Below are 27,479 nucleotides of genomic sequence, written 5' to 3' on the forward strand. Positions count from 1 at the left end.
GTCATAACTTCAGAAGATAAAATGAAATGTAATGATGTATTAGTTTCCATGTTCTACATGGTAAGTAAAATACAGTAATGTAATGAAATGAAGTGAATTAATTATCTGAACTGCGTAAAATATTATATTTGTAGAGAATATGTACTTTGAAAGGCCTCGTTTATTGCCATGAACTAAATGGCTAAATTAAAATTGACAAGCTAATGTTTGCGAGCTGTATCTTGTAGTTAGCTAACCATTAAAATCATTAAGCTATCATTGAATACAAATAATTTTTAAACCTTTTAGCAATGATAGTAAGCATTTTTATGTTTACATTTTGAAGTAAAAGTGGGTTTTTTTCACTGCACCTTCCAAGCATTATCACCATCATATTTACCCCCTCACTTTGGCCACAAGTATGTGTCATACATTTATTGACCTATATTTGTGGGCATTTGTGTCCTTTTTTCTCTCAGAAAATGGGTGGACTGAAAAAGGGGAATCGCTGAGGCCATTGTCAGAAACCTGTTTGAGATCCTTCATGAAGGCGATGAAATACAGTTTAAAGTTTATGAACACATGGAGGGTGAGACCATGGGAGCTTCAATTTCAACCTGACAGTGATCCAAGCCAAGTGCATCATTTTCAGACTTAAAGAGGAATTTAAAGTGCTTTCAGTACTTCAGCTTTTCAAGTGTATTATTTGCATTTAAGTAAATAGTGATTGCCTACTATTCAATAACCAATTATGTGAAACACTGATTTAATCTTGTGTTGATTTGATTCTAAAAAGTATGGAGCTATATAAACCCTGAAAGTGTTGAAATCAACTCTGTGGGAGTTAATTCAACACTGGGCTTTTACGCTGAAGCTTTCGATGTCTTTGTGGCGGCACAGAAAAGGGTCAACCATGGAGCTACAATGCAGGGAGGACTACAAAGGACAGCCACAAACCAGCCCAACAGAGGGCAGCAACCAGTGCTGGTAAGTCTGTCATGTGGGAGGGCCCGTCAGGTAGCAAGCCAACAAAACCCTCCAGTAAAAAGTTAACTTGTTGTCTGTATGAACTTTAAGGCCATACTAAATACATGTACTCACATGTCCAAGTGGTTCTTCTCTGCGATTGTGAATTGTTTTAGTGACTTCAATTTTCAATTTTAATATTTTTTGTTTTGTTATGCTGCTTTTGGTGTTGTGTAAAGCACTTTGAATTGCCTTGTTGTTGAAATGTGCTTTTTAACTCGCATTAAAAATGACTGTTCTATTAAAATGAAATACATTGAAGTTAATGGAACCATTCTTAGGGCCTTGTTGCACCCTGGCAGTGTTGGGACGCTGGTATACAGGAAGTTTGTTTCTCTTTTCCAGGCTGCAAAGGAGCACGAAGCCGAGTTGGAAATCATATGTGACAAGTGTATCTTACAAATTGCATCATCTATGGTCAACAAGAGTCAGCGTTGCAGCTAGTGGCCCAAGCAGCTGGAATCACCATGCCTGCCTTTGGGTCATCTGGGCAAATGCAAACAAGGCTTGCATTAAAAAAAAATGTCCACTGGCCTGCTTAGAGATGTTGCTCAGTTTTGTAAAAGTTGCCATCAGTGCCAAATAACATCTACTTAAACGACCCAAGAGCTCCACTTTAACCACTACCCATTATTGTCACCCCATTTTAGCGCCTTGGGATGGACATCGTTGGTCCTGTCGAGAGACGCAAAACAGGAAACCATTATATGCTGTTTATAACGGACTTTTCTACCAAATATCCAGAAGTCTTTCTGCTAAAATCCATAAAGGCAAAATCAGTTGCTTCTATTTCATGCAAGTCTTTTCGAATGTGCTTCCTTTGTGAAATACTAACTAATTAGGGAACTAACTTGAAACAGGTGTACCAGTTAATTGGTATCAGGAGACTCAGGATCACACCAGATCATCCTGAAACAGAGAGGCTAACTGAGTACCTTAAACAGACCAAGTTTGTACACAACACTGTTACAGACTGGAACTAATGGCTGCTCTACCTCTTTGCATGCAGGTAAGTACCACAATCCTCCACTAGTTTCAACTAAACTTTATTTAAATTTTAACTATGTTTTACCAGATTGCTGTTGGAGTTTTACAAACACTCAACAAGTGTCATCCTTGTCCTCTCAAAGTGTAGTTAGACCACTTGGGCTGTTGTATCTGAACTAACATGTCTTGTTGATTTGGTTCAAAGGTTTTCCAAGAAGACAGATGTTATCCCGCAGCCATGCTACTGAAGAAACCCTCTGACTCTGAATGGGACTTCATACAGGTCAGTCGGCTCTCTTTTATTGGTTTTATTATCTTAATAAGCATTGCTTTTGAGTATATACTGTTTATTTCTGATTGATTATGAATATAGTTTGACAGAGCGACACTGGAATAAAGCTGCAGAGAGTAACAGTGACAAGCAATACGACAGTCATCTCTCCTCTCCACGCACCCAGACTCTAGCAGTTCACACAGGAGCTAAGAACTAAAACAGAGTCCTTCCTTTTTCCTGAAGTCAAACACATGACAATCTGGTCCCAGGACTTTGTTAAAAGGTCTAAGTTTAGTTTAGGTAGGTAGTTTAAACAGACTCTAAGCTATTACTGTTTACTACTCAAAACCTTTTGAGCTGGAATCAAATAACACTAACTTTATTTCAATCGTTTATAAGTTTTTTAATTACCTGTTTTGTATATCACATTAAAGCATATTTTAGGCAGTTGTGTGTACTCTACAGAATAATGAAGTTGTATTCATAGGTCACAAAAAAGTGAACTCCTTGAGGGAACAATAAGGAATTAAAGCTGCAGTACCTCATTTTGACCACATGATGGCTGCTTTTCACCAAACAAGACAACACAGCTTTGTTTGAACAGCATGAGGATGCAGGCTCATCCTGAGTCATCTAAAGTTGTTTATGACCAGGCTTAATTAACTATGAAGGAAAGATTTACTCACTATGTAACTCTGTGTACATGACTGTTGTATTGGGTTTTTATTGTTATTCTATTTGTCCTCTAATTCTAGTCAATATGAAAAGTTTACTGCCCTTTACTTTTAACTTGACATGCATTGTGACATGTGAGTTTGGAATGAGAGAAGCGTAATAAAGAAATCAGCTCATCTATTCAGATAATGCTTCAGTGACAGATTTCAATTTGTTTTAAGTGAAGGCCTCAAGCAGAAACGTCTGCTGCCACACCTTGGGTCAGGTGCCGAGAATCTGGGTCATTTTCATGTTCAGGCAAATCCTTTAATTATCTGCGAGTCCTGCGTGGCCCTCAGGGGCCTTCCATCAAAGCACTACCTACCTCCCTACCTGTACGAGGGTGTGTCTGCTTCACACAGTCAGCTGCACTAATCTCATGAACGTGCTATGGCTCTGTCTCGTTTGTCAGTATGTGGCTTCATCATGCCTCCTCCAATCAGTCACTCGCACTCCAAATATGGAGATGCACAACCTGTTATCAGTCCACTGGTGGAGGTGACAAGTGTCTTCCCTGAGGCAGATTTTAGTGCCTGTTTAATGAGTGTGTTTGGGGCTGACATGTGATGTGTGTGAGGTTTGGGTTACGTGACGCTTTTCTTCTGTGACTTCATTGTTCTCTGTGTCAGGTAACAGCTTAACAGGAACTATTGACAGATAGCAATCCAGGGATTCATGCAGAAAGTCTTCAATAGCTTGGATGCTGACCTTATTGAAACTATGTCCACACATTATGTAGTAGGATAATATTTTCAGCAACACACAGATCTCTATTTAACATCCGACAAGGTCTGTGTCCTCACCGCACTTCATAAAAACTAATAAACAGCTCCCAGAACACAGCTCATGGTGGTTCACAGCACATGGAGATGTAATATGATAATAGGATGGGGTTTTCTGTATTCAGACCTAACACTTGTGGAGATAGTGAGCATCAATCCTAGTTGTGAAAAAGGCTTCCTTCATTGTCTCAGACAGTAATAGGAGGATAAATTAAAGCGCAGAAGTGGTGGTGTGCGATGTCATCTGGCTAAAATTGGGAAAAGTGAAAAGTTTTCTGAGTGGCCCTGTGTTTGCATCTATATCGTTGCTGCGCAATGGTTCTGTCCTCATAGAAGTGAGAGCTTGATGGACTCAGTTTATTTCTGCAGGTAGATCCAGGGAGGGGTCAAAGTGGCCTGGGTGATGCCCAAATTGAAATCTAATAAAGCTCAGCATACACGATGTACGATTTCAGATGTTTGAGTTGTACAACAAGTCATATCAGTCTGTGTGCGAGAGACATTTGCAGCCTCCAGCTGTGGGAGTTTGTCTATGGAACAGTGTGAATGCTGCTTCCTGATTCTACTCATACAGTGTGAGCTCTCAGTCAAAGTCGCGATGAGCTGTGCTACTTTTTCAAACCGAGCAGGATCACAGTGTCTGCAGGGATACAGGGTCAAATCGGTTTGCCAAGTGGGCCTTACATTAGCAGTACCAGCACCACCAGCCCTCGGTCTTCTCTGCAGCTTCACGTCCACATTCCAATGCTGCATGTGGAAACACATTGCTTCAGTCGAGAGGCTATACGCTACTTTACCTGCACTTCTCCGAAGAGATGCCATTCGACCCTTGTGCTTGTTTTGCCTGGATTTTTTTTTTGGCCATAACCTTTTTATGATTTTCCACAACGGTCAATTGGATTAAAGGACAAAGTGACAACACCATTTCCCAAAGGTCAAACTGTCTATCAGAACAAAAGCTAAGCTAGCAAAGTTAACAGGACACCAAGAAATGTAAAAAAAGTCCTTGATATGCAAACTCTGTATAGGGTTTCAGAACATACTAAATTGTACAACATATCAACGAGATGTTAACAAGAGCCGTACAAAATGCCTAATGTTACTGGGAAATGAATTGCTCCATCAAATTAGGGCAAGACCTGAACATTTGCATTTCCACTGAACCAGGCGGCGAAGAAAGAGCTCTCCTTTGAGCGGAAAAATGGTTTGACGTGTGAATGACCGAATGCGTCACGACTTTGCCGAAACACATTCATGCCTTCACATAGCTTTGGACGGAGTGTGTGTCTTTTCTCTCAATTCCTGTTGGAAAACTTCGGCCTTTTCTGCTCACTTTTTCCCTCCATGCAGGCGACTGGCCATCAGGCTGTCCTGTAGTCAGGGTTTCACCAGCAGCTGAAGGGAGGCTGGCTCATTGATGAAGCGCTCTTCTTCCTCTTGACCTAACTGCGCTGTTGTGTCTTCAGGGTGTTTTCTTAAGGAAAAATCAATCATCCAAAATAGACTCCAAATAAGTCACTGCCATCAATTTTAACCAGGATGTTGAGAAGTAAAATCCACTTTGGGCCAATTATTTTTTTCCTAAATGGGTTTTTGTCAATTAATTTTCCTGTCAAGCACTAACGTAAATTTAAACCAAGCCTGCAACAAACCGAAATGTTACATAACTCATGTTTGTTCCAGGGGTTAAATTCCTTTCCACTTGCTGCTTCACTGTGACATTTCAGTGTTGATGCAACGGATTCTTTTATGCAGAGTTTTACATACTACTATTAAATGTTTTGATTTCTGTTAGCAGTCACTTTTGTCCAAATAGTCACACACTAAGATCCCCTTTCCCCCCCTCCATCAAGTTTTTTATTATTTCTCGAAGTTCTACTTTTGGGCGATATTTGCATTAACTGGGTAGAACAGGAGAAAAGAGACTGGAAACATTGGGAGGAGAGAGTGGGGGATGACATGCAGACTCATGCCATGTAATGATGGTACTGAAACTGCACACCCCGAGTGCCAAACATCTACTATATAAAAGAATGGACAGTCAAATGCCTCACCTCAAGTGAAGCCAAATATAATCAATACCACGGCTCTTCAAGGTTATCCCTTCCACGCAGACTCTGCGCCAGCCACAAAGATATTCTGGCTTCATGCTGTTTAACACAAGAAGGCTGAGGTACGCCGTCTATTTGTGTTTTTGGCAGGGTTTCCCAAACATTTTGGCCCAGGACCCCAACAAATCCAAGTGCCAGACATTAGAGACCTCCACTTTCCTTGTAGGTGGTTAAAGCTGTTTATGGCGCCCACAGCTGCCCAAATGCAACCCTACACTGATGTAAAAAAACAACCTCCTAAAAAACAGAATATCAATTATTTTTCTGTAGTATTTTATTTTGAGAAAGGCTAGAAGCAGAATTCAAGTCATCTCCATGTATCAACCGCATTGCATTGTGGGATACTTTAAGTCATCTTTTACAACCCACACTTTGACCAGATGTGATATTTATTATCACATCAAAGGAAATAATATAATATCAAATGTATTTATTTTTCCACGTATATTTCACAGGCAACTTATTTGCATATTGTCGAAAATACACTAAAAAAGTAATATGTATAATGTTTTCATTGCAGATATGACAGACTCAGGCAGAGAGAGAGAGAGAGAGAGAGAGAGAGAGAGAGAGAGAGAGAGAGAGAGAGAGAGGCTGTCCTATTAAAGGAAAGCTCTGTAAATTGACATCCCTTTGTGTATTGGTTTTATTCTCTACAGTCAAGGTCAAAGATCTTTGCAGCTATCCCTCTGAGGTTTAACATGTATCTCATAGCTTTTACAGTGCAAGAACACAGACCTGTTCTCTTTTCCACAGAAACAGCACTTAGTACTGCTGTCAGTACAGATGTCTTTGGGGACATTATAAATATGTATTCAAGTTAAAATCTTCTCAAGCTTTTTTTTTTATTTCACAGGCCTCCTTTATATTAGGTCCTTTGGATTGCTTATGTTAGGACTGAGTGGAACTGATTTGTGGATTTTCTACAAACTCTGAACCTTTTTCCTTCTGCCCAGGTGTACTCCCTGAGGTAACTCTCAAAACACGGCTACTCACTATCCATTTCCTGTCTGCAGGCATTTGAAATGAGACACTCGCACTCTCAAAGATGGTCTTTAAAAGAGCCTTGAGATGACAGATTCTGAATGAAAGTTGCCATATTTGGAACAGTCCTCCCTCTGCCTCGGTTAGTAAAAACACACCTCAGACCTGGCACGCCTTCTGTGTAAAGCCGGCAGCAGGTTACTGATGTTGACAGTTTGAACGTGTGGCCAGCTGAAGCCCGCTAGAAAGCTGCTGTTTTGTTAACGGTCATGGCTTATCTCCTGCAAAGCTTTGCATAACCAGAACTCTTTCCCACGCTGCTTTACATGGATTTTATTTCAGCAGTAATTATTTGAATAGAAGTGTGTAGGAGGAGGAACTTTTACAGCTGCCTGTAAAGAAAACGTAAATCAGTAAAGAAGGTAAACAGTGTTTAAAACACGAGTGATTGACAACCCTTTCGACTGAAGTATCTAACTGTGCTGCATTCAAACACACAACAGATCACAGACTGAGCTGGAAAAACCTGCCAATATGAACAAATGTTGCCGAGCCCTCCCCACTTCTGTTCTTTCTGTTCAGTGTTTTTCATATTCAAACTTCCTTTGTTTGCACTGTAAATAATCAATTTATAATATCCTGCCCTTCAGTATGTCAGATAACTGGCACTCATTTGAAAGTGAAGTTTTGTTGAGTATTTACACGTTCTGCTTCTTTATGCTCATACTTGACTTTTCAGATAAAGATTTCATTCTAAAAAAACAAAACCAACCATATGATTCAGGTGCTTAAGGCCCCGCATTCAGAGGCTTTGGTCCTCCAAGTGAGAGGAGCGAGTTCAAGTCTGACCTACAGCTCCTAACCCACATATCGTTTCCTGCTTGTTTCCCCATGTCCCCCTTTATACACGGTCCTAAATGTTTCAAAACCTCAAATGTATAGAGAGAAGGTACAAAAGCATGTACCAGGATATGATTTTTCAAAATCTTTTTTTCTATTGTCGAGCATTTCTGGATTGATTTTGTTCCCCCCCCCCTTTGGACAAAGCAGAACGTCTTCTCTCTTTGTTGATCCTGTTCTGTACACGTGTAAGTAGAGAACAAATAAATCTTAAGCTGCTGTCTGTTAAATAGATGCTGTTCAAGCAGCGGGCTGTTAATCAGCTCGTCCAACAACTTCCTCAGAGCAAAGGGTACAAGCATCAAAAGTAAGAATGGAGAGAAAGTCTATCTTGCTGATTGCCTCAGTTGTCTTTATGTGTCATACAGAGACATAACTAGTGAAAAGGAGCTTTAAAATACTGTATGTCTCGTGACCCTTTTCTGTCCCGCTATGTTGGGACCCATTATTCCAGAATAAACACTTCTGGACATAGACTTATGTTTGAATTGCATGCAGACAATATAGATGTTGTGGTTGTAACAGATTTTTTTTGTTCCTTTTTGTTTGAGTACTTTAATTTGCTTATTTCTTCCTAATCTTCCTGTGTTGTTGTTCTTGTTGTCCGAGGTGTCCAGCACTATTAACTGCAGCTTTGCTCTGCAGGTACACAGCAAAGCATGAACTAAGGTAATAGCTGCTGGCAGGAGAGAAACTAGGAACAGTTATTAACATGAATGCGCTCCTTCTGCGGTCTATATCTACGGGCTGAACTTGGTTTTGGCATCCTAGGCCCATTGAACATCCATCCTTCCTCTTCTTTAGAAGACTTCAGTGTGTATGTGTCTTTATTTTTCTTGCGTGCACATGTGTCATCCCTGCTTTTTCTCAAGTGCAGCTTCCTTTCCACTTGGCCTTTTCAGATGCAGGCTTTTGGGCATCGATCAGAGTGTCGTATTTGTTCAACGTAGCCGATGCCAGCTTCCCCTCAGTGCAAAAAGCCCAAGGGCCCCGGTCTGCGTTGTGTCTTAACATGGTCCGCTTAGCTTCAAACAGACGCCTTACTGTACTGCCGCCCGGGCCCGTCCTGCTTCCCTACTTTGAAGTGGGAATTCTTGCACTTAGCACATTCTAACGTCACCACTGTTTGGTTTAGATGGGATCCAAATGCCACTGTTACGCTGGCTGCTTATGAACTGCACACTTCATTCCCGCTGTTTCTCCCCAGTGAACATGACCTTAGAGACTTATTGGGCCACCTCAGTCTCACTGGTCTGTGATGCATGTCGGGTTGCACATTCTCCATTTAACACAAGGAAGTATTAGCAGAATATGACACAAAGTTAAGTGTCTCCAGCAGTGTCATTTTGGGTGATTTAATGAAAGTTGTCCCGAGCTCCTGCAGCAGCATGTCCGATGCATGCTGATTTTAAGTGGGATGTTAAAGGATGCAAAATGATGTCGTGGTATCTTTGTGAAATTGCATTGGACATCCATGTACGGGGACAAATTGCATCTTTTTTTGTTTGTTTTTAATAGTAGGGAAGCAGTGGTGTGGGAAGAGGCCCCTGTCTCTCTGCAGTCAGGGAGAAAACGTTAAATGATGGAATAGCTTGGCATGTGTGATGACAAAAGTCAACATCCGAAATGAAACAGAAAGTGAAGATGCACAACTTCTCTGTGTGGACTGTTTACTAAAGTTAACATGGAAGGATTTTTAGGACATTGTGAGTTTTTGTATGTATTGTAGCTAGTTATAGAAGAGTGGTTTACAGGTGTACAGTTATCATGCATCATTTTCCCGCTGTCTCTCTCTCTCTCTCTCTCTCTCTCTCTCTCTCTCTCTCTCTCTTTGTGTGTAAAAGGCTCGTAAACATGCAGAACAAATTAGCTTCAGGTACGAGCAAACTGTCATCACCACATTATGACTTAACTGTATTTAACGGCATCACTGTCACATTGCCCCTTTGTTTACACTGCAGCAAAGACGTGCACACGTCGTATTTCATAATTCAAACAAGCACAGATAATAATCTAACAGCATTACTCGTCACTTCGAGCTGAACTCCAGGGGCTGCTTGTTGCATAACTCTCCCTGGTCATCATCCGCCTGTCATGTTTTCCAATCTGAGGCAGAATGACTCGCCTGTGGAGCAAAGTGTTTTCCATGAGAAGCTGCGGCTTGTAGCGGTGGTGGCTCGGTCTGACAAACAGGCTTCTTGAGAAACTCCAGGATGTCATTACTTTGAGTGACTGGGCCTGTTTGTGTTTGGGCCTCCGTTTGCTCTTTTTGGCTTGTTGCCCCAGTAGCACCACTCTTCTATTTTTCAACCCAAGTGAAGCAACACCTGATTCAGAAATAGACCTGCAGCTGTGTTACTGCAGCTGTGGAGATAGCTGAGGTGTAGGTTTGGATGTTAACATAGGGCGCACTCACACGAGAGCCGAGTTGTCCCGTACCATGCTGAATAAAGATTGTCAACACTTCGAACCAAACGGCAGACGTGTCTTTGGCTCGTGTGTGCAAATATGTGCAAGAGAAGATAAGAAGAAAAGAAAATAGCACATTTAAAAAAAACAACAAATACATCATGAACGCAGAACAAAAATCTGACAACAAAATCATACTTACATTTGCAGCACGAAATAAAAGGCTGACTTTGAAGTGTCTTTATAGATTCAGATATTTAACAGGGTCAAACTGGGGAAACTTTATTTTATTTTATATAAATGTTTTTTCCTTACACAGACGACTCTGTACCTTGGTCCTGAAGGCAGAAGCTGGAAGTGGTGATTTAATGGATGATTGTGGTACTTTAAAATGTTCTCACTTAAGCATTGGACTTCTCTTCCAGGATGATGGTAAGGTTGAGTTTGTTTACAGCCTGTGACTGTACTGCCTAGTTTAACCTCTTTGGAAAGCTTGGCCTTGTTTTTCACTCTCAAAGACTCACAACCAACACATCCAACACTGCCGTACCAGTTGCTTTTATAACTTTATACTGCCAGAACAAAAGCAAATGGCCTAGTGAGCAATGGCCTCTTTAATTCAAAGTGGCATTTATCTCTCTTTGAGTTCTGTTTTTGGACTCCACCAGCCCCTCAGCAAAGGTCTGCTCTCTTGTAATAATCCACAACTATGTCGGTTTTCTGCATAGTGCTGAGTGTTAAAACTGATTTACCAAGATTGTTTTCCATCCACTTTGAGTTTTATTTTGATAGGAAAGCACGAAGAAAAGGAGCCGAAGGATAACATGCAGCAACTGGCATCTCTTAGAAAAGCTTTTTATTTTATTTTTTTTCATTGTTGTATTACACGTCTTACTTTGCAAACAACGACCATGTCTTTCTTCTCTGAGTTCAGTCACACATGTAGTCAAACTGTATTTCTGAAACTTAACATCCACCTCTCCATCCCTACACACTGCTATTTCAGCATCTGCTTTAATCGAGGTGGGGGATCTCTGCAGCTAATAGCCAGGTCAGCTGCTTCTTTACTTTCAAGTCCGTGTTTAAACTTCAGTTTTATATGCAAAACGTGCGTAAGCCCAAACATGGCACGGCCTGCTCTAAGAACCACCGAGGGGCTTGTAGCTGCGCACATGGCAGCCGCTCTACAGGAGGCTACAGTGAGGCTGCTGTTTGTGCAGGTGTGCTGCAGAATGACGTCTGATTATGAAATATGCCGCACATTCATAGCCTTTGTTTTTGCAACCATTTGGTCCGTTCAAAAAAGCCCCCATTTGAGAGTCGAAGGAAAACAGCGTGATTTCCGGCCCGGGTCAGCTCTGTGGTTTCGCCCCCCTTCAACCCAAACACTTCAGCTCCTTCACCCACTGAAGCTGAAAGCAGAGGGGGTACAGTCAGTGATTATTTATAGAAGGTTACCTTGATGTGTTCACTGACAGATGATATTTTCAAAATGAAGCTGTGTATAATCTCTGCCGAAAGCCACCTGTGAGCTCCTCCTCCTCCCTCAGAGGTAAAGAAGAGGGGAAAGAGATTACACTAAACCGTCACTCTAAATGTTCATCAGGATGGTGGATGTCTTTATCTGACAGGCTGCTGTTATGACTACCTCCCTAGGTATCCGACAATGACAGCTGTGGAGACTCTTCGATCAGTCCTTAAAGATTAAAATGGTTTCTCACAAATAAACTACACCTGGACAGGCCACCCTTATGTATTCATGGCCCTCCATGTATATTAGCTAATCATTTTTTTCTCTTTTTGTCAGGATAAGATTGTTATCTAAAATCATTAAATTAGTGGTCAATCTCTCTTGCCCTGTACCTCACATGAGAGAGAGAGAGAGAGAGAGAGAGAGAGAGAGAGAGATTCACAGAGAGAGAGATAGATACAGAGAAGAGGATCTTAAATAATTACAGCCATCATTCATTCACCGTTCAAAGATGACTGACAGATGTCTCAAATGAGATGATACGAAAGACGGACACTTCCTAAATTCTATATTTCTTTAAAGGATCGTAAATGTGAAGAAGAAAAAAAAATCTTCCAACATAAAAGGTCAAGTAGCGAAAGAGCGTAATTTGGCAGCAACTAAAACAACATCTGCAGGGTTTACTCCTGTTGATTTTGGCTCAGAGCTCTGCGGTGTTTGTGTAGTCCAACTGTGATCCTCATGGGAGCTTCTCCTCCCTCTCCCTTCCCCTTATTGCACATCATAAGGCAGTTAAGTTATTTTACATCATGTCTACTCCTCACAACAACCCTTCCCCCTCTCTACAAATCTCTCTTGTCATTATGAAAATAGTGCTCTGCGGCAGCTTTGCACGCCAGCGTCTGCCGATAGAATGGCCCCTCTGTAGACCCGCAGTCAGGTCCGGTTTGTATTAAAGTGTGCGTTTCACGGAATAGGCGAGCGGAGATGAGTGATTGCTCGCAGGTGACTGCGGCACAAGTTCCTCAGCGGGTAGAAGCAATTTTATGTGCGACAGGAGAAGTTTCCAGTGTCAGGTGTAATTTGGACAAACGGCCGAGGTCATAGCTCAGGTGTCACTGTTAAAAGCCCGAAAAGGGGACTACAAATCAGCGTGGACTGGACTAAAAGTTTAAACAGAACACTTTTGATTTGACTCCCAGTTTCTCACACAGTGTAATGTCCGAGTTTTTTTTTTTTTTTTTCCTACGGCACTTATATGTAGTTTATATGTAGTTAGTACAAAGTGCCTTTGTAAGGTTTAGTCAAAAAATACTTCCTGCTGTGGGTTAGACGACGTGATGTCTTTGTCACTGTGATTAGCCACATTTTTCTTTAATCAGCCTCTGAATGTGTCAAACTTCATGTGCTCACAGGTTTAAACACATTGTAACAACAACTTTTAAAGGAAAAGGACGAGTGTGAAAGTGTTTTATTCAAACTCATGAAAAGTGAAAGCCAGTTGATAGTTAAGTTTTATTACAACTACCTTCAAACTCTGCACATTAAAGAGCACAGCTTCGACAAACAATATTTAAACTCTGCAAACCCACGTTACAACAGCAGCTCTGTAAGATGTGAGAAATGCACCGTGAGCGGTGGACTGACTCGTCTGTTGCTCATGTGATTACGTCATTGACAAAATGTTGACATTGATTATAAAAATTGTAATAAATTTGGGTTGTGTTGTAGTCAAGAGCGAACTGCTCCATGACCAAGACAACACCAAGGGATCTAGACTGAGTCAAGACCAAGACCAAGGCAGGGCGAGATTAAGCTAAGACCAAGACCATAAATATTACTGACAAATCCTCATCTTGTGTTTTCTTCTTTTAGAAGGGATTTTTCTTTGACTCAAAGTATCATTGTAATACATTGTACTAATAAAACAGCACAATGTTATTTTCATTCTCTCACTTTCTGCACATCTTGATAAAAACATCTTGCGCTTGTGTTGCATAAAAAATGTGCAACATTTAAAACATTAAAAAACCTTGTGTTGCAGATCAGGGAATACAAACAGCAACATAAATTTAAACCTCCCAGCACAGCTTCAACACTGACATAATAAACATAAAACACACGAAAAGACAAGGACACTGTTTGCTGTTTCCAGTAAATCATCAAAACCTAAAAGAAAACAATGAAGCAAAGACATTTGGAGCCAGACGATGGAAATGGTTACTCAGTCATCTGGTCTCCTTTCAACTTCTGACATTTTATCTGTCATTTCCTCTCGTGCAGCCGAGGACTATGCGGGAAATGCCACGAAACCTCTGCACTCACATGAGACAGAAACTGCAGAGGCATGATGTGACCCGTTTGGTAAGCATCATGTTTTTCTTGTTGAAATCGATGCAAGTTCCTTAATAGTCTTTAATCCTCATCCATCATCTTGGCAGGCTCGTCCCTCCACCTGGCTCAGCGATTGGCTGAGAGCCAGTGGCCAGACAGTACATGGAGTTCACAGGCATTGTGATGTAACAGGGGGAACTCTACCTGAGGGCTCCCCTTTTGTCTCGCCTGAGCTGCTTTTGACCTCTGTGAGTCAGCATGCTTTACTTTACTGATTGATATCGTCTGTACACACAAACACACACCCTGCAACCTTTCATTAGCGCTCAGGAGGCTCCTTTAATGTTTGTTCTGTGTGTTCTGACATGTCAATCACACAAGCAAGCCAGCACGTACACGCAGAAAACACACTCACACACACACACTTAGACTTTGACAAATGTCAGAGGTGGAAAATAGGTTACATAAAGTGGAATTTCAGGTTTTGGGGCTTTCAGCAGCAGCAGAAGCAACAGTGTGTTGTGTGAATGGCTGTCCAAAGGCTGGATGAGTAAGCAGGTCTGTCTCTTTGTCTGTGAGTTCATCACTGACCTCATTCTTTAATTTCCCTGGAAAACAACTTGGTCAGGCTCACATGAGGCCGCCATTACCAGGTCTAGACAATGACTGTGAAACCAGCAGGACCCGGTGGAAATGCTGATTGCAGAGAATCCCGCTCTCTGGTCGACTACGAGTTTTTGATGTGAAGGATTAAAAAAAAAAAACCCTCAGTGGAGCTGCAGTGGAATATAAACTTCCTTCTGAGATTCACGGCAGGAGTTCAAATTGAAGTTGAAACGTATTGTAATTTTTAAGGTTGTTAATTACAAGGTTAACTGAAAAACAACACATGAATTCCTTATGAATTTAACTCATATTGTGACGTCTTCTGCAGTCTTTAATCAATCTATCAATCCATCGTTGGACCCCAATTGTCAAAAATGCTCCTCTGAGTTCCTTTTAGTAATCATGTTAGCTGTAGGCTACGTTCTGCAAAAATCCTAAGTCCCCATCAAACAGAACTGGAGAACTGCTGTCGGGAAGTATTTCCAACAGAAACAGGAAAGAACCAATCATGAGAGAGAAAGCATCAGATAATGCTTGATTGGATCATTAGCTTCGACAAAGCTTTTTAATTGGTTGAAAATTTAGTAAAAGCCCCCGACTGCATCATCCGACATATAAAACGTTTTACAGGAAGAGAACATTTAGTGTAACACAGGAACACTGTTAGTCGTTCTCTTTCAAAATAAGAGCTGGTTATAAACCAAACAAGACAAGAAGTACCATTAACATAATAAAGTATAACATACACAATTATAGCAATTAAAATAAACTCAATAACAGTGAACTTTAACTTGCAGACTTAGAAAAGCTTTCATGTTAAGATAAAATATAAATTACCATTAAATAAAAGACATTACATGAGGATTAAAACTGAAATAAACGTTTTTCATTGACATTCAAACTTAATATTGATCAAAAGAGTAACAATGATCATTTTGCCCAAATTCCTTCAATCTTAGTATCCATGTAGCTTGTGGTGTTTAAACTGTAAAAAGTGTTTTCAAAGTTTTTTTTTATGGAGACAGATATGCATTTACACAGGCGTTTTGAGACTTTGGAGATCTAAACTGTTGATGGAGGGTCTGGCTGGTGCTACAGAGGTCACAAAGGTCAGAGTGTGAGCGGATTGCACACACTCCCACTGCCCCCTTATCTCCCTCCCCGTCCTCTCCAACATGTGCCACATTGTGACCTTGACTGGGAATCTTTGGATGCCGGGAATGTGAATACAAGATCACTGCTCCTCTGGGACAATGTGAGGCCGATCTGTGACAGAGCGGCTGTGATCTCTGCAGGCCGAAGGTACTGAGGGTGACAGACTGAACCACACTGGACCACGGGTCGCTTTCCAACGGATGGCCGACGCCTTTGATGTCTTGCTCATCGCCGCTTGCATGACAGTTGGCTCCTTTCTACGTCCTCGCCTGTCCCCTGTACTCCGTCAGACCACCCATCTAAAAAAATGTCCTGCCTGGTTTAAGTTTTCTAAAGAATGTGGACCATCTGAGCCCCCCCCCCCCCCCCCCCCCCCCAGCCCAGCCCATCTGGACCCCTCTTAACCTGGGAAGCTTTGCAGTGATTGCAGCCTGTACGTGTTTATTGGTGTGTGGCCGTCATCGGGGACAGATGAGTGCCGCTGTAAGCCAATTCCAAAGTCTCAATATCATCTAAAGAAATTCACATGTGCTCACTTGTGCTGAGCGGCATGGAGTCGATAAATTCCTCAGAGATTAATTTACACTCGTCTAGTGTGAAAGGAATTCATTCAACTTAAATTTCATGTAGGCTTGAATGATTAGGTGAAGGATTTCTTTTCCTTGTTTCCTATTTGGCAAACACACAGAGCAAAGATTGAGGGAATAAAGGTTGATGATAGATTAGTTAAAGGGGGTTAAAGGTACTTTTGTCTCTATTTCTCTGGTACTTAGTCTGGAGTACTTCAACCCCACTTCACCGTTACTCATTCAGGACAAAGTCTTCCTGTGTTTTGTGTTTACTCAGACCAACGGCAAGTGATCCGCTTTGATATGGAAAGCATTCGATAGTGTTTATGAGAGTTTGTCGGAGCAGATGTGAAATGTTAAGGGCTGTTAAAGAAGATAAAAGGTGAAGTGGCTGTTTGAGCAGATAAGGTAGAGAGGAAGAAGGAGCGAGCGAAGACGGTTTTCTGAAGCAACCAAACCTGACTGTTTGGATCTTAAGACAGAAGCTGCACCTGTCTCTGTGTGTGTGTGTGTGTGTGTGTGTGTGTGTGTGTGTGTGTGTGTGTGTGTGTGTGTGTGTGTGTGTGTGTGTGTGTGTGTGTGTGTGTGTGTGTGTGTGTGTGTGTGTGTGTGTGTGTGTGTGTGTGTGTGTGTGTGTGTGTGTGTGTGTGTGTGTGTGTGTGTGTTAATTAGTGGGACATGACATTTAATGTTAAATTGACTGACAGGGTGTTGTCAGATAAAATTAGGATCTGCATGATCTAAAATATAATTAAGGTTTCAAAACAAAAGCAAAATGTTCAATATAACAATTCCAGTTAGCCCATTTATAGAGTCTCTTGTTCATCTATTACTTTTCCTTTAATCTTCCAAATCTGCCAAAATGAGGTTACCTCTTGTGGTTTTATGCAAAATGTCTCCACAACAATGAGATTGATGACGACGATATCGTCTAGAAATCTTCATGTTCCCTTCACGGTGAATGGTGAAAACTTTGGTTTATGCCTGAACTTCCTTTTCTTGTGAATTCCTGTGAAGTCAAATACCTGCACGGCTATTGACATATTTTTATGTACGCTTAACAAAAATAGAAACAGGGAAACGTTTATCCTCCAGACGTGTTTGCATTTTGCATGAATCACAGAGTTGGTAGAATAAAACCCCCGTCTCCACCGTCTGTCAGAGCTTTAGTAAATGATTGGTAAACCTCTGATAAAAGAGTCGCTTACTTAATATTCACCACTCGTAATGGGTGACCGATCTCAATTTTATTCATGGGAAACTTTTTTTTTTTTATGCCTGCAAGGGAGTGATAAACATTTTCTTACACCATCAGAAAGCAAACATAACGCCACATGCTAATACAATATCCGATTTAGCTCCTTTTAGATTTGTCTCTTTATTTTCATGTAACTCTGACAGACATTGTTGTTCCGATTCTCTATACATTTATAGTGTGTGGAACTTAAATGACTTTTGGTTTGGGTATCTTTTCACTGATCTTCATCAGCTTTTCTTTTTCATCCAGACACAGACATGCCATTGTGGAAAGAACAATAAATGAGTGTATTATATCACCAACCTTATCTACTAGACATTTTATAAGTGTGCGACATTTTGAGTCAGAGGTCATTTACCCAGATGAAAAGTCCATAAGACCGCTGTGTTGTTGTTTTGTTGTGGCTGTGCTTCTGAGTCATCTGGCTAACACAGTATCACGCCACCTCATCTTTGTCAGTATGTTTCAACACCCCAGCAGCATGTATGCTAATCCTCTTTTAGTGAATAAAATGCTTATTTTCCAAAAGTATACAGACCCCGAAGAACTGAAAAAACGACTCCTTAAACTGCCTCATATCAAAGAAAGTCAAGATTTTTAGCATAGTCTGTTTTTGTTAGCCTACTGTGAACGTACCTTTACTTATAATGTCACAACAGAAAATGTCAAGGAAATACCTCTTAAATCTTGTTAGCAAGTCATACCTAACAGATCTCGTACGTCTCTTGTCGGGGCATTAACAGACACCTTTCAGAAGTGGGAAAATCTTCTCGAGGGAAATCAGCTTTCACCTTTTGGGCATCTTAGAAACCTGATTTTAAACCTCCAAACCGAGAGGTGGGATGGGATGTCAAACATTTTTTGATAGGATATCTTTATGCTATCTATATTCTATACAGCACTTCGTTTGAAAGCGCTTTATAAATAAAGTTATTATTATAATTATTACTATGTGGACCAGAGCAGCAACATTATCCTTTCTTTTCCAGCATTGTGTAACAGCACATGATTGATTTACCCCACTTATCTCCATATTGCCTTGATTTCTGCCCCTCCCTCTTATTTATTGATATTCATTCAAAGCACCTGATACAGATATTCCGCCACCAGCTAGCTTGATCTTTGTTCTTTGTTAGTGTGTCGTAGGTTTGTATGCAGTGGGTGTGGTGTATATTGATGGGAATATAAACAGTGATACTCTAAATTATATCCAGGTCAAACATACTTCATCTGTTGTTCAACTATGCTCGCTGTAATTATCTCACCCACACCAGAGGTGTGTTTATATATCGTGCCCAAAAAAAAACACACCCAACATGTGAGCATACAACACCAGAATCAAAATATTGATCCACACAGTTGGATGTTATTTATATTTACTTTGACCTCTTTATAGTTCTAAAAAACATCAGCATATATAACAAGAAACCAAGCAGAGTAAAGAGACATATGAACTCGGGGTTGTTTTCAATAAAACTTGTCAAGCTAAATATTTGTTTAAGGCCTTACTTTTCTTCGTTTTTTAAAATCCCCCCTCACCACAAAAAGACGTACACACCCACACCTACTGTGGCTTAATAGCGTTTTTAAATGCCCTTTTTTTTTTTTTTTTTACAATAGCGCTCACTCCGCAGCTTGCTCACAAAGCTGGCAGGCTGGCAGGACCAAGCTTGTTATTGAGTCAATGAGACCATTATATTTCCGAGACTGCAGCCAAACCAATAACCTGTTAAACTGTAAGCTGTGTAAAAAAAAAATACAACAACCTCAGTGCTCATGAGTCAGAGGAAGAACATAGACTGTCATTGTCATTTAAAAAACAACCATCGCAAATAAGAAGGGACATAAACTTGTAGTGGCCAAGTTCTCCAGATCTGGTGGTTTAGTCGAAAAGTTGTCAAATTTGCAGTATTTCAGTGACGTGCAGATTGTTACTGACCCAAGCTTCGACGCTGAAGTGATGAAGCTAACGCAGAAAAGATAAAACCGCATACTGCTCTATTACCAGGATGTAAACAAGACTAGTGAATAGATTGCATCTCATACTGTAGGAGCAGTAGGTGTGGTTTGGGAGTATTTGGATCTCAGACATTTTTTATAGTTGGATATGTCCTGTCAAACTGGCATATGGACTGGAGCAAAGCATTACCAGCACAGTCATCTGGACGTTTACTAAAAGGAGGTCCGGAGGCGGGTGTTGCTAGAACTAATATTAACCACACTCTGCAAATCACTTTGACATTGTTTACATGCAGGCGCTGAGATCGCCTGTTTTGCATGTGCTTGATTTTGTTTTCCAAACTCTACACTCGTCAGCTAAATTGAATTTAAATTTGCCTGGCTGAAACGAGTCGCTGGGAAGATAACTTATTGGGATCTACACCTTTATGGAAGATTTAAACTTATTTTCTGTTTTCATAACTTTTGAATCAACGGTTCATTTTCTTATCAAAAACCTGTTTGCATTATATGAAGGCTTGAAGTTATGCACAAGTACGGGCAGGCTCACTTTGAGTGACAGCTTGTTGCTGCTAGCTGTCTGATGGGCGTCACCTTCATTTATTAGCCCTGAACTTAACCTTGTGTTAGTGTTGCCTTTGTGGGATTTGTTGATGCAAGTATCTTAACAATAATATAACATGCTCTGACAAACTAGAATTGAAACAAGTTGAATCTCTGCACCAGGTGTCAGTAACAAAAAGTGTCAGACTGAACTTAAGTGTAGGACCTTCATCGCTATATGTGGAGCTACAGTACAGACGAAAGTAGACGCTCTTAATTAAATGAGTAATAGCAACGTCAAGGCGAACAGCTGTTTACTTGTTTACTGAGCAGCTTTGATTTACGACAGTTTTGTCAGCTGGGATTCATAGCATGTTTTTATAGTTGTACTTCCTTAAACAGGCCAATCATGACAGAGTCTTCTTTCAGTGTGGAGTCAAAGGAAAGACAAAGACCAGGTTTTTGTAGTTGGTGTTTGTGACTTGTGAGATTGAAAAGCCGCAAATTGAATATAAATGTTGCCAAGGTAAACGTGTTATCTACAGAAGAGGCTTAAAACGTCCCAATGTTTTTATTGTCACATATTTACATCCGAGTCAAACACTGAGATGACTGAATAGACACACTCTTTGCCTGAGGGTCGGGGAACAGTCTCAGGTAGATTTTGTGTCATTTCTCTTCGCCTCCACATCCATTACATCTATAACCAGGTCGTAACCTAGTTGGTGTCTTTATGAAATGAAGTGGCCCCACTGCAGGGCGAGAACATGTGGCGAGGATAGAGTGGCAGGGCGTGGAAACCCGTCCTCACGTTGGGGACTCAAAATTGAGCGTGGGCAGGTTTGTGTGTTTCTTTTTCATACACGTTAGGGTCTATGTAATTACAGAACAGTGTGGTGTATAATTTGAGTCATCACAGAAAGAGTGAATGAAGAGTGCAAGAGGGCACGGTGTTACTGTACTGTGGGAAAGAGGTGTGTCTAAGGCAGTAGTTGTGTTGTGCAACAGCAGGGGGCAGTAGAATAGTTCCCACAGGATTTCAGGAGCCTCACTGTCAGGATGCAGGTCACACTCTAGTTATCTCCACTGTTTCCTTTCTATTCTTCTTCTACCTTCTCTCGTGTCATTTTTTTTTTTTACCCCCATCAGGCTTTTTCTTCATTTCCTTTTTTTAGTGTTTTAAATGTTAAAGCGAGGACATTTATCTTACACAGTTGAGTTATTTTCAGCGCACACACCTACACTGCGAACCACATTACTGTGCGTGTTTGCAGGCCCACTTGTACTAGTTGTGAGGTCGGCGTGTTCTGGAGGCAGGATGGAAGAAGTTAGTACAGAGTACAGTAGGCAGATAGGTGGGAGGGATAAAGGACACGAGGGGCTGAGAGATACATTACAGAAAAGGGAGATATGCTGTGCGGTGAGACTGAGCGTGGGCTGTAGGTGAAGCGAGGTGGTCTTAGCGATGTGTTGACTTTGAAACACAAGATCACAATCCGAGGTGAGCGTCCAGAACCGAAACGTCTGGCCAAAAGCTGTCGATTTTCTCTCCATGAGAGCCGCTGCGGTTTAGAGAAGCTGGAACGTGTGATGGGGGAGGGATTTGTCTGTGTTTAGTTGTGGTCATTTATGAGGAGAAGGGTGTGTGTGTGTGTGTGTGTGTGTGTGTGTGTGTGTGCGAGCCTGTTGTTGTGTAATATGAGCTATTAAACACCCAGATTTGCAGTCTGCAGTGAAGTGGACAAAGTGGATCTTTTACTTTTTTATCAGCAAAACTGCATTAAATACTTTCTCACTGATAGATCCAACATTGTGTATCTTATAGTTAAAGTACACAAAAAGCAAAAGTTCCCCTTTCAAAATAAAACGGATATTTGTACTGTTATGTAATGTGTTTGATTATCAGATTGTTGATATGGATATAATAATGTATAAGCAACCATTTGCTGTTTTAGTGAGTCAAGCTGGAGCTTCTTTAAACTGCTTTCATCCAATGAGCTTAGTCCAGTGGTCCCCAACTTCAGGTTCTGGCCCCTCCAAAGGGTCACAAGATAAATGTGAATGGTCATGAGGAAATTGATTGTACAGAAAGTATTATTTGTACCATTTTTTTGTGTGTTTTTGCCTTCTGGAATCTATTTGATTAGGTATTTGAATAACGGGGAGATGTTGAGAAAAAGGAAAACAATGACTGTCTGGCAGACTTGTAAAGGAAGTCAATTGTATTTGTTGGCAATCCAAAAGGAATCCGAGGCTCTTTGGTTATAAACATAAAACCAGTTTCAACTTAGATAAGCCTTCTTCGAGCAAAGAGGAATGTCTGTTTGTGGAACCTGCTGAGAAAGCTAAAAAAACAAATGCTCATGAGTCCCGACAAGACGCAACTGTCTTGTAAGAAACCACAAGCCTGAAATGTTAGAAACCTCTGCTTTAACATTTGACACTGTATGTTTTTTTTTAGGATCAGCTTTTGTTTCCCACCAAAAGCAGCTTATAATTACGATGAGCAAGTTATCTAAAGTCATAAAAGTATTATTTATTATCATTAATTCAAAGTTGAAGTTGCAGTGTCATGAATTTGTAACACTCAAGTAAAGTTCCTGAAAACTGCAGTGAAGAAACGTGCTCGAGTAAATGTACTTGTTTGTGCAGTTTGTGCAAGAATGTACCAGGACCAGAGAAGGTTTGGAGGGTAATTGCTCAAAAGCGAGTGGTCTTGTGTTTGTGTCTGAGTGGGTGGGTGTGGGTGTTTTTTTTGTTTTTTTTTTAGGGGGGGGGGGGGGGGGGGGATTGCATCCATTCCCTGCTTGATGGTTAAAAGTGCAGCGCAGCAGAAATGCATTCCAAGGTGGGGGGAGAGCTGCATGGGTTCCACGACTATCAGGTTCTTTGGCTGGGCTGCGGGTTTGGCTCCATCGAGGCTTAATGGCAGGAAAAGAGGGGAGAGTGTGTAGATGATTAGTAGTGAAGGGGCCAAAACCAGAGAAAAAAAAAGTTTTAACCTTTTATTGTTTATAGATAAAACGCTCTGCCAGAGCCGTTAAAAGGCGAGCAAAAGGGGAGAAAATCACAGCCTTGGACCATTAAAAACAAAAACCGATTCACTTGAAGAAGAAAAAGCTGCTTGTTATGTGATGTTTAGTATGTCTCTGCATGCTGATACATGTGTGTGTATGCGAGTGTGTGTGTCATGTGTAGCTGGGAGAAGCCTGTAGCAGACCCTGTAGCCCCTCGGACTGCTAATGAACCTGGATCGGCGTCCATGAGCGTTGGGGCTGAAAGGGCTCTTTCTCCGTCCACTCAGCTGTCACTCGCTGACCTACAGCTCTCTGATTATGTCACTGTCGCTTAGAAGGCTCTGCATTCATCCATCATTAGGCTGGGAGTCTGGTCGCCCCAATCAAATGCCCCTATTAAAACCTTTTACTGGTCTCTTTCAGTGTGTTCGCTGATTGCAGCTGCTGCTTATGTACCCAGAAAACAAGTGAGCCAAGTTTGATCCGTTTGTCTCAGACTCCTGGATCAAATAACGCCAAAATGTGGAAATAAAGAAGAGAATTGCTTTTTGGAAATTGCAATGCAAACCTTCAGGGTGTTGTCACGTTTTTATTCTCCCTCCAAAGATGAAAGAGTTCAGCACCAAGTAATTCACTCAGTACTGTGCATGATGCTATTACAGTTTTTGCTCCTTTTTGTGTCAACACAACTTCTTTTTTCAACGCTCGACCCAAACAAAGCTATCAGACAGAGACGGAGCAGAAAATGCACGTGTACATAAAAACGTATGGAAAATAAAGAAAGATCACATGTTGAAAGTAAACGTCATAGAATAACTCAAAAACTCAAAAAGGTGCTTGAGGTCCTTGCTCAAAGGATGCATAAAGAAGTCAGGCTCTGTGTCTTTGGATGGTTCATTGCTAAGTTACAGAAGTAAAGTTTACTTCAGTCCCTTCAAATAGCTCCATGTGCTTATAAAGAGCTCAGCAGTGTGGTGGGAGGTAAAATCACTGACCATCTGAGTGTAAAAGGATGGTATTCAGTGTGCTCATATAGAAGACACACGTTTGTATGATATCAACCTCCTTTTAAGAAATAAATTATTTGTGATCTCTGGGAAAATAACAACACTACCCACAATCCTGAGCTCTGTTTTCTTTTATTTAATACCACAAAGAAAAAAGACAAACATTGTAGAGAAACTCTTTAGCCCTCGAAAAGACAAGTCGGTGTTTTTTTCTCCCCTATTACTGTTGACAAAGCTGATATCGGAAGTCCCGCCCCTTTTTATTTTTGATTGGTCGTTGGTAGAAGTGATTTCTTTTGCTTTTTCAAATTTAACAACAAACTGAAAACTGTACAACAATAAGGAAATATATAAGAATAAACATGACAGTACCAGATTAGCTTCAACGGACAATAAAAAGACATTTTAGGCTACAAAGACAAAACAATGAGAGACATATGTCAGTTTCTCACCTCTGAGGTGATATGAGCAGTACATTCCCAGTAATAATAATATATACAGTGATACAGTCATGTGGGATTTTAGGTCCTTCCTTATAAATGTAAAATATTTTACTATGGTTCCTCAAGTGAAGTTATTTTTCTCAAGGTTACTTTAATACTTTTACCAACCTTTTTGCCTATAACACTTCTGGAAAACGTAAGGGACACAGCATGTTTACTTTGTTGTGCTAATGTTTTTATCCAGTTAATATTTCTTCCACTGCTGCGGGCTGCGTTCATCCTTTTGGATCTGGAGGAATCCATCCAGTAACTAGTCCCCAGGATTGACGGGCCGTTGAGAAGTGGAGGAGGAGGAGAAGGAGAAAAAGGGGGGAGGAGGGGTCTGGTGTCCACCCATCGCCACCTCTCTCCCTCCCTCTCCCTCTCTCTCTCTCCCTCTGCCATCCTCCCCTCCCCTCCCTCCCCTCACATGGGCTTTGCCTTTGGCTGAACGCTGGGATTCTTTCACAGAGGCTGCCGGTTGCCAGGAGAGATGGAGCCCCAGAAAAAGCCGGGCAAATGTATGTGGGTCACTGCGAGTCAGAAGGGGGCTTTTCATTCTCCTCTTCCCTCCTTTTTTCTCCTCCTTTTTTGTTCCTTTGTTCTTTTTTTTTTTTGGCTCAGTCCTTCTCCCCTCATGAGTGAGAAGATAACATTGATGTGTGTCGGACGAGCCGCTAAGACAAGGCCCAATAAGATACGGAGATGTGTCCTATTGACTTATTAACATGTCCCTCGGAGTGCACACATCTTTTCACTTTTCTTTCTGTGTGCCTGTGTGTGTGTGTGTGTGTGTGTGTGTGTGTGTGTGTGTGTGTGTTTGGCGTGTGTTCCTGACCCATGCACAAACAAAACAGTCCGCAAGAAGGGGACGGACTTTGTTTTAAAAAGGATCTACAGCAGATGTTTCGTTGGCCTCAGTCTCACTTCCTTTCACCAGCCCTCGACTTCTTCTTTCCCTTCCTCTTTTTTTCTCTCTCTGATGGATGCTCAGCAGTTCTCGCTGCTAATGTCAAAGCCTGTCGGTTTGGCCGGCTGCACGGACGCGGGAAAAGTAATCCAGGCTTTTGACACTGTTCAGCAGACGGCTTATAAATGAGTTTCTTCCCGCCATATGTGCACACTCTTTCTCTGTGTTTACCACTATATTAGCGATCGCTAGAAAAACCCAGAAGCACTATCACAGGAAAATCTGACATTTAGGCCCGTAATGTTTATCAGTGCCACCTCAGTCAGATCGTTTGAAGTCAATCTGTGGACACATCTACAGAAGTTTCATGTTCAGGGGGATTTTTGTGTTTTTATTTGACATGTGTCATCTCCTTTTGAGGCAGTGAAAGTGAGTGTTCGCTGCAGAGTTTTACAGTTGCAACCTCTTTGTGTCTCTCTGCTTCCCAAGGTCGAGGGAGACTTTGTCAATGGGGGTATAAAGTCTAGATATCCCAGATATCCACATCAGAGCTCTCCCTATTATTTCATTAGATTGATATCAAGTTGTCTGACACCGCCCTCTTTCTCCCCCGTTCGCCCTTCTGCGATGAAGTTTCTCATTTCAGCAAAGACAATGGCCTGTCTATCCTGCTGTACTAAGTAAATGTCAGGTACTGTCTACCCTCCTCCTCATCCATTCACTGAAAAGCTCCAGGGGCTGACGGCAAGATATCCATCTACCAGGGTCTGTATACATATGTGCTACATGGTACGACTCCAGTTGATTCGCTGGATCAAGTTTCCCGACGTGTATTTAGTTCACAACAACTTACACAAGCTCAAGGACCGATTTCAGGCATCTTTATTTAATTTTCTCTGTGAGTTTTTCAGGTTGTGTAAGATAAATAAGCCAGGCTGTAGCTAGGAAGTATGGAGCCTCTTGCTGGGGCCAAACATAGTTCTTTATTGGTCCATAATCAGACAAACCTCTGATTGAAGTTCTAATCCGGGATCTGTATGGAGAAAAGATAGTTTAGTTTTACAGGCACAGATTTCACAGGATCTGTGTACTCAGCGTTTCGTCTCTGCCAAGGTTTTGCTCCGGCTGACAGTGTGCCCCACTGGACCCGTTTCTGAAGATATACAGCAGGTGAGCCACGAGCATATGGTCCACGGGATCACGAAAGTACTACAAGATCACTCAGGAATCAAGAGAAAAACTTGCAAACAGAAAGTTACTTTGCCTTTCTGAAGTTGTGTCAACATAGAAGTTAGAACTCTACAGCCCCGTTTCCACACAGCAGTCCAGTACGGATCAGTTTGGTACGGTTTGGTTCGGTAAAGCCTGATCCCGTCTGTGTTTCCACAGCCACCCGTGCCCTATTTTGTAGGCGGCGTGTAAACCGGATTACTGAGCATATATTGCAACTCAGGAGCGAGATATTTCCCTTTGGAGTTGAGAGAAACCAAAATGAAGCAAAACGAAGAGTGAAGAATAGTTTTAGGTGACCATAAACGTCTGTAAAAGAAATTAAATGTTTTTTCGGAAACTGTTTTCACAGCAACTTTTGGCTTCCATGAAGACCTGCCAACTTTGAAACTGATGTAATTAACATGTTTGCAGCTAATATATCGCTGCCTTCAAGTGGCCCAAAGATATTCGATTCATACTGTTTAAAGTGTTCTCATAAACTTGAGGATTTGAAGGAAGTTTTCTTTAATTCTGTCATACTAGAGAGTCTCCACACCTTATCATACAAACACGTCTGTCCTCCTTTTGTCTGTAAACTTGTTGGACTTTACTTTAATGAAAAGAAAGTTTAAGATTGGATATTTTTGTACTCTCAGATACAGACTGATGGGATGATAAAGGATTTACCATCGTCATCCTCTTCTTCCTCCTGTTTTTACAGAAAGCTCAGCTGAATGAAAGAGACGTGTCTCTCGTATGGACCAGGGGTTCTTACTCCTGGAGGGACTGA

General features: G+C 41.3%; 1 protein-coding gene and 1 long non-coding RNA gene across 2 annotated transcripts; both read left to right on the forward strand.

The window, feature by feature from the left end:
• Positions 1-380: 380 nt before the first annotated feature.
• Positions 381-2,228, forward strand: LOC306840895. The gene is made up of 3 exons (XR_013781395.1): positions 381-979; positions 1,370-2,014; positions 2,198-2,228. It is a non-coding gene; the product is annotated as an uncharacterized lncRNA (long non-coding RNA).
• Positions 2,227-27,479, forward strand: LOC306840188 (uncharacterized protein; the record flags this gene model as incomplete). Its single annotated transcript, XM_079369284.1, has 4 exons — positions 2,227-2,275; positions 13,921-14,001; positions 14,079-14,219; positions 27,411-27,479. Exons 1-4 carry the CDS (start codon positions 2,231-2,233, stop codon positions 27,477-27,479), a joined length of 336 nt encoding a protein of 111 aa, XP_079225410.1. The 5' UTR covers positions 2,227-2,230.

The sequence above is a fragment of the Symphodus melops genome (genome assembly GCF_947650265.1).
Source record: "Symphodus melops genome assembly, chromosome: 19".
Classification (NCBI taxonomy): Eukaryota; Metazoa; Chordata; class Actinopteri; order Labriformes; family Labridae; genus Symphodus; species Symphodus melops.